The 15,696-nt window shown below is 38.5% G+C and overlaps 1 protein-coding gene across 2 annotated transcripts in view; it reads left to right on the top strand.

The window, feature by feature from the left end:
- UTP20 (UTP20 small subunit processome component) overlaps positions 1-15,696 on the top strand; it is a 109,233-nt gene that overhangs the window by 39,239 nt on the left and 54,298 nt on the right. For both annotated transcript variants that reach the window (XM_033220907.1, XM_033220908.1), the window contains exons 24-27: positions 1,250-1,335; positions 1,904-2,029; positions 8,023-8,189; positions 10,180-10,388. In XM_033220907.1, coding sequence (XP_033076798.1) covers positions 1,250-1,335; positions 1,904-2,029; positions 8,023-8,189; positions 10,180-10,388 — 588 coding nt within the window. The remainder of the gene's footprint in view (positions 1-1,249; positions 1,336-1,903; positions 2,030-8,022; positions 8,190-10,179; positions 10,389-15,696) is intronic.

Genomic DNA, 15,696 nt, shown 5'->3' with positions numbered 1-15,696 from the left:
TAGCAAACCATGAATTATATCATGGAAATTAGCTCTTAGCCTAAGGGAGTAGGGTTTATACAAAAAAACAAGTGACTACTTTTCCCTTCTAGTTTAGTGAGACTTCATAAAGGACTGGGATTTCAGGATCTATTATAGTCTATTGCAGTCATAATTATGTGGCCCTGAAGTTCAGATAAGCTTACAGAAAAAAATTAATGTTGGGCCGGGCGCTGTGGCTCATGCCTGTAATCGCAGCACTTTGGGATGTCAGGAGATGGAGACCATCCTGGCTGACACGATGAAACCCCGTCTCTACTAAACATACAAAAAATTAGCCGGGCGTGTTGGCGGGCGCCTGTAGTCCCAGCGACTTGGGAGGCTGAGGCAGGAGAATGGCATGAACCTGGGAGGCGGAGCTTGCAGTGAGCTGAGACTGCGCCACTGCACTCCAGCCTGGGCAACAGAGCGAGACTTCATCTCAAAAAAAAATTAATTAATTAATTAATTAATGTCAGAAATGAAGTAAGCATTGAATGTCATTCTAAGCCATCTGGGGAAACAGATTCTTTTTTCATTTGGATGTTTTTCTTGGCATCTTATTGACTGTCATTACCTTCATAGGATAAGAGATTTTCCTTAGTACATGACCAGCCCGGTTGGCTTAAATCCAGATTCACATAGAGAATTGGCCTCACCAGCCTGGACACAGATGCTCATGTCTGTAATCCCAGCACTTGGGAGGCCAAGGCGGGCAGATCACCTGAGCCCAGGAGTTTGAGACCAGCCTGGGCAACATGGTGAAACCGCGTCTGTACCAAAAACACAAAAAATTAGCCAGGTGTGGTGATGGGCGCCTGTGGTTCCAGCTTCTCAAGAGGCTGAGGCAAGAGAATTGCTTGAACCCAGGAGGCGGAGGTTGCAGTGAGTTGAGATCGCATCACTGCACTCCAGCCTGGACAAGAGTCTCGAAAAAGAAAAAAAAGAGAGAGAGAGAGGATTGGCCTCACCTAAAAACTGGTAGACCCCAGGGTATGACTGTGGGATGCAGGTGTCAGAGAGTTTTGTTTCCATTTTTTAATTTGCACATATTCTGTTCATCTTTTTTTATTTCCAGGAAAATGCGAAGCTGTTGTTAGCAATCAGATTTATGTCTTGTCTAAAAATTTAGAATTTAGCAGATCTCATTTAGCAAATAACCACAAGTAAATTGCTGTCCTATGGTATATGTATGTATGACCTCATTAATTCTGTAAAATATTGTTCTTAGTTGTTGCTACACCAAGATCAAATGGTGCAAAAAATAACCTTGGATTGCATAATGACATATAAACATCCTCATATCCTCCCTTACAGGTAGGTTGCTTGAAGCTGAAAGAACTGCTATCTCTTTGGCTGATTTTTATATTTCTGCATAAGAGCTTCTTCTAGAATAATTTCTTAAAGGCCTAGGAAATTTCCCTTTTTTCTGAGGTCATCATATTTCCAAGCAAGAAATGAAAACGAGTAGTATATTTGTTGGGTTGTTCTCCATGGGTACTAAAATAGAGAATGTTAATTTTAAAAATATGTTGTAAATAGTATGTCATTTTCCTCTTCTTATTAATATAATGCCATAAAATCTTGGTGGTTACTTAGAGAATCAAAGTCACTCTAAGAACTGCAGAAAGCTTTTTGTATCATGCTTTTTTGAACAGCTGAGTTATGGACAGAATCTAATCTTCTCTAATCCATTATACCTTTTGAAATGTGAAAATCTGTCATTTTAGGAGGTTTTTTTTGAGGATTTTCCTTTATGGATATCAACCATAATATGTATTATATACGTTATTTTAGTTATTACTCTGTGTACATATTTCACTCTTTCATTATTCAAAAGCACTGTTGATAAAATGGTGATGTGTGCTATTCTCTGTTTTTAAAGGGAAAACTTACAAAGGTTGCTCGAAGACAGAAGCTTTAAGGAAGAGATAGTGCATTTTAGCATTTCAGAAGATAATACTGTAGTGAAAACAGCCCACCGAGCTGATCTATTTCCTATTCTGATGAGGTATTTATGCTGTTTAAACACTGATTTTTAAAAAGTTAATAACAAACACAATTGTAAGTATAGTATTATGGTTCTTTCAACAATTGTAATAGAATATTTCATTTTATATTTTCCTTTGATTGCATTTTCTTTGGAGATGGGGTCTTTCTCTGTCACCCAGGCTGGAGTGCAGTGGCATGATCACAGCTCATTGCAGCCTTGACCTCTCAGGCTCAAGTGATGCTCCCACCTTGGCCTCCCAGCGTGCTAGGATTACAAGTGTGAGCCATCACGGCCAGCTGCTTTTTTTTTGAAATGTACTTTTGGGAGAAGTCAAATTGTTATAGAGACTAATTTTTGTTCCTAACATAAAGAAAGATCTTTATGTATGTATTTATTTTTTTTAGAGGGAGTCTCAGTCTGTCACCTAGGCTGGAGTACAGTGGTATGATCTCAGCTCACTGCAACCTCCACCCTCCCAGGTTCAAGCTATTCTTGTGCCTCAGCCTCCTAAGTAGCTGGGATCACAAGCGTGTGCCACCATGCCTGGCTAATTTTTGTATTTTTAGTAGAAAAAGGGTTTCACCTTGTTGGCCAGGCTGGTCTCGAACTCCTGATCTCAGGTGATCCACACGCCTCTGCCTCCCAAAGTACTGGGATTACAGGCGTGAGCCACCACACCTGGCCCCTAATATAAAGAACGCTCTTACCATAGTATTGTAATAATAATATTACAATTGAATTTAATATTTTCCTAAATTTTACTGTTGAGATACAGTAGAAATAATTCACTCCATTGTCCAAATATCATGTGATATTTAATGATGTTATTATTCTGTTAATTATAAATGGTGAGCACAAAGAGGATCCATAAATAATACAAAGTTTATATATGCTGGGTATGAAGAAAAATGAAGCTTAAATCTTTCATCTCACCAGCTCTGGAATGATAGGAATTGGAAAGATCATGGGATTGGGATTTAACAGAGGTTTGCTTTTGTTCCAGCCCTGTACTGTGTAGTTCTATCAGATAGGGAAAGTCTTTTAGATCCATTGGGCTTCTGTTTCCTTAATAGGAGCTGGTTCAGATGTGCTCTGGAGACTCTGCTAGTACTTGTCTAATGGCTCTCTTTAGTTCCATCTGTAGCCAGCATTAAGATTCCATTTATAGCAAGCTTTAAGAACTTTACTATAATAGACATAAAAATATTTGAGTCAGTGAATATACAAAATTACAGTTATTGGTGGATTACAGAAACAATAAAAATAGCAGAAATCATCTTATATTTTATAAAATGTTTTATAACCTTTTTTCACTTAATATTTTACAAGAATTATCTTAGATCATGAAATGTTTCAAAATGTGATTCTTCATCATATAGACAAGCCATCATTTACTTGTGTCGAGCATTTTGCCTGTCTGTAGTTTTTGTTGTTGTTTATTTTGTTTTTTTGCAAAATAGAAAATCTTACATTGAATACCTATAAATCTTATTCGATTGATGGATTAGAATAGATTCTTGATAGGAAAATTGATGAAGATTTTTAAACTTTTTGGTGTATATTACCAAATTGTTATTCAGAACTACTTCTTTTCAACCACAAGTTTGAACCACTTTATATTCCTACCGGCAGTAGAATTCCTGTTTTACACCATTCCAACACTAGGGTGTTGTTTGTTATTATTTTTTGATGGTTTTAATTCTTGCTAATTTGTTGGTGATAAAGGATATCATGTTGTATGACTTCACATATTTTGGATTTACTAGTGAAGATGAATTGTTTTAAAAGATTATGGGTCATTTGTGTTTATTTTCTCATGAAATTTTTTTTTTTAATGTCTGACAATTGTATTTTCTAAAAGCAGGTAAATGATACTCCTCTCTGTTTTCTTCTCATTCTTTTTTAATTTGATTATTTTATTCATCTAGAATTTATTTTGATGTATGAAATGAAATAACACCAACATGGTGAAACCCCATCTTTACTAAAAATACCAAAATTATCTGGGCGTGGTGGCACGTGCCTGTAATCCCAGCTATTTGGGAGGCTGAGGCAGGAGAATCACTTGAACCTGGGAGGCAGAGGTTGCAGTGAGCCGAGGTTGCGCCACTGCACTCCAGCCTGGGTGACAGAGCGAGACTCTGTCTCAAAATAAATAAATAAATAAATAAATAAATAAATAAATAAATAAATAATTTTTTAAAAAAAGTCCAACCTTTCTCTGCTGATTTGAGAGCCATATTTATTTATTTCAGAGACGGGGTCTCTCTTTGTCACCCAGGCTGGAATGCAGTGGTGCAAACACAGCTCACTGCAGCCTCCATCTCCTGGGCTCCAGCGATCCTCCTGCCTTAGCTCACCAAGTAGCTGGGACTACAAGCACATGCCACAATGCCCAGCTAATTTTGTTTCACCATGTTGCCCCAGCTGGTCTCAAACTTCTGAGCTCAGGCTGTCCACCTGCCTTGGCTTCCCAAAGTGCTATGATTATACGCATGAGCCATCACGTCCAGCCAGAGTGCCACTTTTTTTTTTTTTTTTGAGATGGAGTCTCACTCTGTCGCCCAGGCTGGAGTGCAGTGGCGCCATCTCCGCTTACTGCAAGCTCCGCCTCCGGGTTCACGTCATTCTCCTGCCTCAGCCTCCCGAGTAGCTGGGACTACAGGCGCCCGCCACCACGCCCGGCTAATTTTTTGTATTTTTAGTAGAGACAGGGTTTCACCGTGTTAGCCAGGATGGTCTTGATCTCCTGACCTCGTGATCCGTCTGCCTCGGCCTTCCAAAGTTCTGGGATTACAGGCGTGAGCCACCACGCCCGGCCCAGAGTGCCACTTTTAATATGCACTAAATATCCATGTATAATTGACTCTTTCAATCGGCTTTTCGTGGTTTTACATTAATCTGCCTTGTTCCAATTCTGCACTGGTTTGTTTATAATAATAATCGTAAAGGACTTAAATGCATTCTTGTATATATCAGAGGAAGTCATCTCATTAGTCCTTTCTTTCCAAAATATTTTGTTTTTTTCTAGACTCTAGATGAGCATTTGCTTTGGTTTTCCTAAAGTAATTTCCCCTTTTGATTTGAGGAGAAGTTGCATTAGTGTTTGTCTTCATTTATTCAAATCATTCCTTTTTCGTAGTCTTTCAATAAAGTCTTTTCATTTTATAACGATGTTTTGTTGCTGTAGAGGGAATTTTCCCTCTTACATTTTCTAGTTTATTTTTGATACATCACTAATTATATATAAAAGCTATTGATTTTTGTGTTGTTTAGCCATCCACATGACAAAACTTTTATTAGTTTCAGTAGTTTTCATTGGGTTTTCTTGTATTTTCTCTAACCAAAAAATCACAAATGATAATAACAGTCACAGATTATGTTAGTCCCCTGTTTACAAACCTTTTGACGTCTCATTTTACTCAGAATGTAATAGAAAGTCCTTACTACTCCCTACAGGGCTTGATATGGTGGCTTCAAATGATACCTATAACCATATTTCTTCCTGTTTACCACCTCTCTCAGAACCCACTTTCAATTCTTAGCACTTGCTCATCCGCCTGCATGGAAGACATGACAGCTGACACCTCTTATTCATTTGGTCTCATCTCAAATGTGTCATTATCAGTGATACTTTCTTCAAGTGCTTTGAGCCTCTGTGGCTGGCCAAAGCTTTTTTATACTGCTACCACTAAGACCTTATCTATTTTCACTGTGTTGACATATGTACTGACAAGGCAAAAACAATGGTGGGTAAGACTCCTAGTACCCTAGCACATGAATCAAGACAGTGGCACCACATTCTACTAGTCATTCTTCATTGCCACATACTTGGAGTTATTTAATAAACAAACAAACAAACACAGTTGATGAATCTTGACCCTGAGTACATGTATGATAAAGTGGGAAGAATGCATAAAATACTTTTGCTGTGCATGGGCTGTCTCAGTGAATGGCACCTGTGTAAGTATTTGATGTACAAGCTGAACTAGCTCCTTTTCTTATTTGTAAGATGTATACGCTAGGATTCTTTTCACAGGCATTTTCTTGAACATGAACACAATGAGCCTGCCACTTCAAGGAAAACAACTGACAGCGTTTATTTCCAATAACTGAATTCTAGCATTCAAGTGGAAATTAGGATTGGAGAAAACTTTTATTTGGTACTATGAACCTGACATCTTCCCAATGCTTAAAGGCTTTTCTGATGAGATGATTAGTGATATTAACAAATGTTAATAAACAAATTTCTTTTTTTGGTTTGCAATGAAATGTGTCAACATTTGACATTTCTGCATAACTTAGTAAACCAATATTTTCCAAGTAACTGATGCATGTAATAGAATGGTGTATCGGTAAAAGATTCATTCAAAGTGCAAGATAGATGGATTTTAGTGTAACAGAGTTCATCAGGTTTTTGATGGGGTTTCGGATTCCACATGGCAGCTAATCTTTCAACTTGTTGAGCTTTGATATAGTATCAAAATGGGATGTCTGCAATTATCTGAAAGTTTAAAAAATATTTCTCCCTTCTTCAACTACCTATCTGTGTATGAGGCTGGATTTTTTTCAACCCCAATGTATTGTAATAGATTGAATGCAGAAGCACATATGAGAATCCAGTTATCTTCTATTAAGTCAGACAAAAGAATAAATAAAACAATGCCACTAGTCTCACTAGTTTGCAGGAGTAGGGGGGAAATTTGGAAAATATAATTATTTTTATTACAATGTTATTGATGTTAACATGTAATAAGTTTATTGTAAATATTTTAAAATGAATTAATAAACCAATGTATAGTTTTAATTCCTCGGTTTTAAATTCTAATACAATAACTATCAAATAGGTAAAATTTACATACACAAAGCTCTTTGGAGACCTCATTAATTTTTAATAGTGTAAAGAGATCCTAATATCAAAAAGTTTGAAAACTATTTTTGATTTTTGAATATTAAGTCAGTAAGTTTTTTATCATGTTAAGAAAGTAGCTTTTATTGTTCTTTGGAATTTTATCATTAGTGGATGTTAAATATTATTAGAGTGCCTACTGAACATGTATTAAAGTGATTATATTAACTTTTTCCAGGAACCATTAATCTGTATTAATCTAGTAGATCTTACTAATGACTCTTTCTTGCATTTCCTGGAGCAATCCTTATTTGGTTTTAGTGCAGCACTGGATACTATAGTTACAAATGTTGTATTTTATGTTTGTAAGCAAGATTGGCATGTAGTTTTATTTTTGTTCATTAACCCTTCTCAATATCACAATTATGCCACATTCATAAATGAGAAAAGACTGTTTCCCACTTTCTCTCTGCTATGAAACTTCATAGCATAGAAATTATTTTCTTCCTTGAAAGTTTAAAAAGCCCACCTGTAAACTGTATTAGTTTTCCAATAAGTATTGGTCTCTGTGGGGTTTTTTTCTTAAGTTCCTTTTGTTTATTTTTGTGGGTTTTTTTTCCTGAAAATTAGCTTTTTCATTGAATTGTTTCCAACTTCCTTAATAACTTACAATTGTATTCTCTTATTTTATTTCCTTTTAATCTATATATTCTCATTTTCATTTTTTCTTGATTAGACTTACCTTTGATTTGCCTATTTTTTTTCCCATAACAAACCACCTTCTGGCCTTTGTCTTTCCTGCTTCCCTTAGCCTTGTTTTTTGTTTTGTTTCATTTTGTTTGAATTTTTTTATAGAGACATGGTCTCACTAAGTTGCCCAGGCTAGCTTTAAATTCCTGAGCTCAAGTGATCCTCTGGCCTCAGCCCCTCAGGTAGCTGGGACTGCAGGCACCTATCACTGCACATAGCTCTCTTAGCCTTATTTTGTTGTTGACTTTTTTCATTGTCTATGTTAAATATCTAATTTCTGTTTTCATGTTTCTGTGTTTCATAGTATATCCATTTAAATGGATTGAGTTGCTCTTCTAGCCTTTTAGGCAAACAAAACAACTCATATTTTAGAATTAATGTGCAAATAAATAATGTGCTTTTGTCTTTTCAGAATTTTGTATGGGCGAATGAAAAATAAGACTGGGAGTAAAACTCAGGGGAAATCGGCTTCAGGCACCCGCATGGCCATTGTCCTGCGGTTCCTGGCCGGGACCCAACCTGAGGAGATCCAGATATTCTTAGACCTGCTGTTTGAACCTGTGAGGCACTTCAAGAATGGTAACTATCAGCTACCTCTCACTCTAGTACCTGTTGTCTGCAGTCGACTTCTCACATCTCAGGCTGCATTCCCCATGCTCCTGGGCATCTTTCTAACAGGGTTGTTCCTCTCAACCTTGATGGCAATCTTTTTGCTGAAGTGCAGTTCATTTTAAACTTTGATTGAATTGCGTGAACCTGACCATTGGCCCTGTGGATTATCGGCACTCTTGTGTTACAGCCCCTGATGAGAAAATGTGTATTTTTATTGCATATTTAGGCCGTTTGAAAAATGGTTAATACTTACTCATACAGTACAAAGAATAGGTTTCTTCTAAGAAATTCAAAGCATACTGCAAATTGGTGTTAATTGTTTGGCATTTATTCATTCCCTGAGTCATTCATCTATTCAGTAATGATTTATTGAATACCTCCTGTGCCCTGGACACTCTGTTAAGTTAAAAATAGAAAAGTACAATCTCTGCCCTCAACCTCGTAGTTGAGATGAAATGGATGTAATCGTGTATACATTGAGCTAGAGTGCTCTGTGGTATGTTCTTTGGTACGGAATGTCAGTAATTATTAATAACAGTAATGACTAACATCGTTTTGAGTGCTTACTTTATGCCAGATGTTATGACAGACCCATTTACTTATAACTCAGTTGATCCTTCAGACAACCAGCCACATGAGCTGTCATTACTTGATTGTCTCCATTTTACACATGAGGAAACTTAGGCTTAGAAAGGCATTTCATCCGTGGTAACTCAGATGAAAAGTGGTAGAGCTGGGATTCGAACTCAGACCTTTCTGGTTATGAAACCTCTGTTCCAGTCCCCAAATTGCTTTGCTTGAGGCCAACATAGAAAATTATTTATAGGGTATTCTGTTGCATTTGTTTTTGTATTTTTTCTATGATAATAGTTCCAGCTGTTAACAGGTTTTTCATTCAGTATAATATTGCCCTGTAAAGGAGGTTGGCTCTGATGAATGCCAAAAAAAAGTTTCCATTCAATGTATAACTCCCATTGTAGGAGGATAGGTATAGATGATACTCTTATGGATGGCCCATTTGGGTGTATGAATCCATAAGCTCATGACCTCACATCAGATGGTTTGAAGTAAAGGTCAAGCAATGACAATTCGTGTCTTTTCAGTAAGTTTTGAAATTAATATGGCAGCAGCTGTTTATAAGGGACTCTGATTTTATTTATTAACTAGGGGCTATAGGAGAAATAAAACTTGATTCTCAGCCTTCAAGGAACTTGTAATACAGAAAGGTACTTCTAGTGAAACTGCCAAACTCAGCAGAGCTGAGTGAAACGGAGAGTAAGAAAAGTGTATAGAAAGTTACCAGATGGAGGGCCGGGTGCGGTGACTCATGCCTATAATCCCAGCACTTTGGGAGGCTGAGGTGGGTGGATCACCTGAGGTCAGGAATTTAAGACCAGCCTGGCCAATGTGGTGAAACTCTAACTCTACTAAAAATACAAAAACCAGCTGGGTGTGGTGGTGGGTGCCTGTAATCCCAGCTACTTGGGAGGCTGAGGCAGGAAAACTGACTTGGACCTGGGAGGTGGAGGTTGCAGTGAGCTGAGATCGCGCCACTGCACTCCAGGCTGGATGGCAGACTGAGACTCCGTCTCAAAAAAAAAAAAAGTTGCCAGATGGAATAAGAAACTATTCATAACTCAGGTTTTGAGGGATAATGTAAATAAGTTGGATGAGAATTAGGCTCAGAGACATAGTTCTGTTGCACATTTCTTACCCTCTTATTCCTTAGTTTCTTCTTCTCTAAAATGGGGGTAGTTAAACCTGTCTTATGTGGCTCATTGAATATTTGGTAAGAACCAAAAGGAGATAATACAGAAGAAAAGTGCATTGTTATCTATAAATTATCATGACAGTAGAAAATACTGTATTATTAAGGGAAATGGAAATAAAACTACAATTATAAATAGTAACAAACTAATATGTTACCTTACATGACCTCTCCTCTTTGTTTCATTAGGAGAGTGCCATTCTGCAGTCATTCGAGCAGTAGAAGACTTGGATTTGTCTGAAGTTCTTCCTTTAGGTCGTCAGCATGGTATCTTAAACAGCCTTGAGATAGTATTGAAAAACATTAGTCATCTGATCAGCGCATACCTGCCGAAGATTTTGCAGATATTGCTCTGTATGACAGCAACCGTATCACACATCCTTGACCAACGAGAAAAGGTGAGAGATTCGCCATAGATGCTTTCTTCTTGGGCTCATGGGTGTCTGTGTTGTCTTGGGCATTGAGTTGGGCCTGATTTACTAACACTCTCCCAAGTTCAATCCTTATACAACCCTTTGAAAGTATCTTTTTTTTTTTTTTTGAGATGGAGTCTCGCTCTGTCGCCCAGGCTGGAGTGCAGTGGCCGGATCTCAGCTCACTGCAAGCTCCACCTCCCGGGTTTACGCCATTCTCCTGCCTCAGCCTCCCGAGTAGCTGGGACTACAGGCGCCTGCCACCACGCCCGGCTAATTTTTTAAATTTTTTTAGTAGAGACGGGGTTTCACCGGGTTAGCCAGGATGGTCTCGATCTCCTGACCTCGTGATCCACCCGTCTCAGCCTCCCAAAGTGCTGGGATTACAGGCTTGAGCCACCGCGCCCGGCCGAAAGTATCTTCTTAAAACAGTCTTCCACATAGTGGGACTTTTCGCTGTTATAAATATTTACTTATGACCAGAAAATGCAAATTGAATCAAGTGTATATTTAAAAAGAGATGGATTCGTAGTGAGTGGGTTAGTTCTCTGTTTCTCAGGAATCCAAGTCAAGTGCTTGAGCTGATATTTCTTCAATTTTAATTCCAAGAGCCTAGAAATATAAGGTATCTTCCAACTCTCATTTCTCCAGGATGGCTGGAAAATGAATAGACCACTGTTACCATCAGCACTGTTATTTTGAGAGTTGCCTGGAAGTCTTTTAAAAGTAGATGCTTACCTACAATAAGTGCAGTGTTTTGAATAAATGTAAATAGTAAGATGGGGCAAAACAAACCAGCTGGCCAACTGCCAAAAGGTGCTCAGGAAGTGTTTTCTAATTATATTCAAAACTATTTATGTTTTGTTGAAATAGATCCGTGGACATGAGTGAACTCTTTGGAGTTTAGGGAAATAGTCCATAATCTTTTTTTTTTTTTTTTTTGAGACAGAGTCTCGCTCTGTTGCCTAGGCTGGAGTGCAGTGGCATGATCCTGGCTCACTGCAACTTCCGCCTCCCAGGTTCAAGTGATTCTCCTGCCTCAGCTTCCTGAGCAGTCCTCAGCTGGGAGTACAGGCACCTGCCACCACGCCCGACTCATTTTTGTATTTTTAGTAGAGACGGGGTTTCACCATGTTGGCCAGGCTGGTCTCGAACTCCTGACCTCAGATGATCCGCCCACCTCAGCCTCCAAAAGTGCTGCGATTACAGGCATGAGCCACCGTGCCCGGCCTCATAATATCTTATGGACTGAAGGCTTCTGGAAGAAAATGCAACTTGAAGTAGAGCTCCAGACTCAGATTTTTGCTGTTGACTCTCAGTTAATTCCAAATAGGCACAGTTTTAATTTGGCCAAAATTTATTTCATTTGATTTCTAGATATGCCAGTGTACTGCCTGTCAAATATGATCATGATAAGTGAAAACTGACTGCCAAAATTTTAGGCTGCTGGTTTGGGCTATGCATAGATGTGAATCTGTTTTAGCAATGAAATTATATTCTCTGATAACCAAGATGCAGAGATTTAAAACACTTCTTCCATTTTGGTAGGCACCATTTTGTTTTTCTCGTTCTTTCATTCATTTCTTCAGTAAATATTAATTGAGCCCCTACTATGTGTCAGGTACTGTACTAAGCACTGCAAATAGTCAACAAAACACACAGACATTTATGTTCTTTTATTTGTTCATTAAGTACTTATTGAGCACCTACTGTGTGCCAGACGTTGTTCCAGGGAAGGAGTGAGACATGTGAGGACTCAGTATATGGGAGAAAAAGAATGAATGAATGAATAAATAAATAAATATACACATAATTAAAGTAATGTCAGAAGGAAGTACATTCTGGGAGGAAAATAAAATGAGGAGACCCTTCTGCAGGGTCCTGAGGCTCATTCTCGGTGTAACTCTCTCCTGTCAGTACTCTGCCCTGTGAGTTCTAGCTGCCTTTGCCTCCCCAAGTTGCCCAGCTCTGTCTCTTTATCTTGGGGTCACTGGACTCTGCCTGGGCTCTTCCTTCCTGCACTGAGGCCTGAAAACTCTCCAGGCAGTAAGCTAGGGAAATCACAGGGCTCATTTCCTTTGCTTTCCGCCTCTCAGGGATCACTGTTCTCTGCTGCCTGATGTCCAATGTCTGAAAATTATTGTTTATATATTTTGTTTACTTCCTTAGTTGCTTAAGAGAGGAGGGTAAATCCAGTCCCTTTTACTCCATCTTGGTTGGAAGTGCAAAACCACTATAAAGGAGCAGGCAAAACAGTCCTCAGACTAACACAGGACTGGAAATAGCCTACATCCCCAACAGCCACAGTAGAAATCCCGTAATACACAATGCACCAGGGGAGAGTCTTTGGAAGATGTTGCCTCAGTCATGGATCCAAATTAGCACTAGAATAGAGGCTGCTATGGGCTCACTTTAAAAGGTCAAACATTTTTCAAGTTTGATCCCAGAACAAAGCCCAAAATTTTAAATGATTTAAGTGAAAATAAATGTCACAATGTCTGACATGCAGTCAGACATTACCAGGCATATAAAGTAGGAGGAAAATTTTACCCATAATGAGGAGAAAGGGCAATCAATAGAAGCAGATCCAGAAATGACACAGATAATAGAATTAGACAAGGAGGCTGATGCCACCACTTTGGGAAGCCAGGGTGGGAGGATCATTGGAGACCAGGAGTTTGAGACTAGCCTGGACAACATAGCAAGACCCTATTTTTGCAAAAAGTAAAAAATTAGCCAGGTGCAGTAGCGCACACCTGTACTCAGGAAGCTAAGGTGAGAGGATCACTTAATCCCAGGAGATTGAGGCTGTAGTAGGCCAAGATCAAACCACTGCATTCCAGCATGGGCAACAGAGTGAGACTCTGCCTTTAAAAAAAAAAAAAAAAAAAAAATTGGACAAGGACATTAAAATAGCTATTATAAAAACACTCTATATATTAGAGAAAGTAGAAGAAATCATGAGCATGTTAAGGAGAGACATGGAAGATGTGCAAAATTTAATGTAAGATGAGGAAATATAATAGAAAGTGACCAGTGTGGGGGTGGATAGGTGCTTCATTTACTAGGATGGTGAGGGTCCTCTATAAAAAGGTGATCTTTGAGCTGACACTTCACCATGAGAAGAACATTCCAGGCAAAGAAAATGACTAGTGCAAAATCCCTGGTTGGGAATGGTCTTGACATGTTGTAAGAATAGACCATGCTGTGGTGGCTAGAGCACCAGGAGCAGGAAGAGTCATGTAAGGTGAGGGTGAAGAGGTAGGTCGTATGGGCTCTGTAGGACCTTGTAGGCTATGACAAGGGGTTGAATTTATTTCTAAAGATAACGGAAACTGCTGAGAGGCTCGAAGCAGGTGAGTGGTAAGGACTGTGTAGTGTTTTAAAAATATTGCTTTGGTGGCTTTTAAAAATATTGCTTTGGTGGCTTTGTGGAAAAGGGACTATGGGAGGCCAAGAATGGAAGCAGAAAAGAGGTCTTAGAAAGTTCTTTCTCTGTTAAATGAGAGCATAATAAGGGCCACGGGAAGAATTAAGTGAGAACCTGTTTATGCCTTGTAGCAAGTGATAGTGACTTTATCTGTATATGAATATATTAAATTTTGAAAGGTTTGCCTGTGTAGTGCCTTCACATTTTTGGTTAACTTAGAAGTTACTTAGTAATGCAGCCTCACTCCCAAGTCAATAATCAGTAACTCAAAGGATCATTTATGCAATATCACAGTTCATTAGTTAATGCGATTTTAAGCTTGTTGACAGATATGAGCTTTCTTATATTTTCCTTTGAAATTCTTGGACCCATCCAAGGAATTCCTTAGTGAATTATTGCACAGTAGTTTTGCTTAAGTGAGTTAATGTTCTACATTTATGTGCTTCAGCTCAGTTATATATTTACTTTTTTGTGTCTTTCCTTCAGGGCATTGATCGGCATTGAAAGATACTTGAAAATTGTTGGTTTTGGGGTTTTTTTGTACATTTAAGCAACAATGTAACTTGTAAACACATACAAACTCAATCATATTGACTGTTCCTCTAGGAATTAAAGTGTATGATTGCTCATTTTCAGGGTTTTTCTCCAGTTTATTCAACAATTATTGAGTAAATTGGGCAGCTGGTGCTTTAGTTACAGAAATGAATAGAACATGCAGATTGTACCCAATGGGAAGGGTGGTTGGTGGGAATGGGAAACGGGTGGGGAGTGTCTATTTGATATCATGTTTGCAGTTGTGAGCTTCATATTTCCTCCGGATACCATGTTTTTTCAAATATCAGAGATGATTTTTATCTTTCACTAAACTTGATGCAGCTGATGAAAATATTGCTTGTTGCAGCAGAGCAGAATGACTTGTAACTACATCACCTGTGCTTGCTTACGGTCAATTCCTTTGTGACTTGCATAATAAGATAATAAGCTAAAAGTAGACCATATGTGAGATTCCTCAGGCTTGCTCAGCAAACTAATGACATCCTTGTTCATATTTACTTGAATTTAAAATGTGCTATATCAGATTCAAATACCTCTGTTGGTCAGATTATCAGATTTTCATGATAAGTAATTTTCCTATTAATTTTCTTCATATTATCTTGGCCATAAGACTTGATATTCACTATATGAGAGCATTTGTGTTGTCTTTATAAATTGCAAGGTGACTTTTAGGTTTTAACGTAGGTAATTAAGGTGATATATAAAAATAAATTATCACTTTCATGTCTAGAGCCCACAGTTTACTAATCAAGTGGGAAAACAATCAGGGGTTGAATCTTCTCCCTTTTTTTTTTTTTTTTTTTTTAAACATTCTGTGCTAGGAAAAATCCCTCTGAGGCCCTTGTCTCTCCTCTGCTTGGCCTAAAGCTCTTCATTCTTTAGTACCCAGTAGAAATCTGCCTATTCCATGAAGCTCTGTCCTGAAATTTGTAGTAATTCCTCCTACTGAAATATCTTTGGGCCAGGCGCAGTGGCTCACGCCTGCAGTCCCAGCACTTTGGGAGGTCGAGACTGGTGGATCACCTGAGATGGGGAGTTCGAGACCAGCCTGACCAACATGGAGAAACCCTGTCTCTACCAGAAATACAAAATGAGCCGGGCATAGTGGCACATGCCTGTAATCCCAGCTACTCGGGAGGCTGAGGCAGGAGAATCACTTGAACCCAGGAGGCGTAGGTTGCAGTGAGCTCAGATTGTGTCATTGCACTTCATTCTGGGCAACAAGAGTGAAACTGCATCTCAAAAAAAAAAAAAAGAAAGAAAGAAAAAAGAAATGTCTTTGGCATTTTCAGTCTCTTCCATACATTC

The sequence above is a fragment of the Trachypithecus francoisi genome, unplaced genomic scaffold (assembly GCF_009764315.1).
Source record: "Trachypithecus francoisi isolate TF-2019V2 unplaced genomic scaffold, Tfra_2.0 Lachesis_group11, whole genome shotgun sequence".
NCBI classification, from domain to species: domain Eukaryota; kingdom Metazoa; phylum Chordata; class Mammalia; order Primates; family Cercopithecidae; genus Trachypithecus; species Trachypithecus francoisi.
This window is presented reverse-complemented; position numbering and strand designations above follow the sequence as displayed.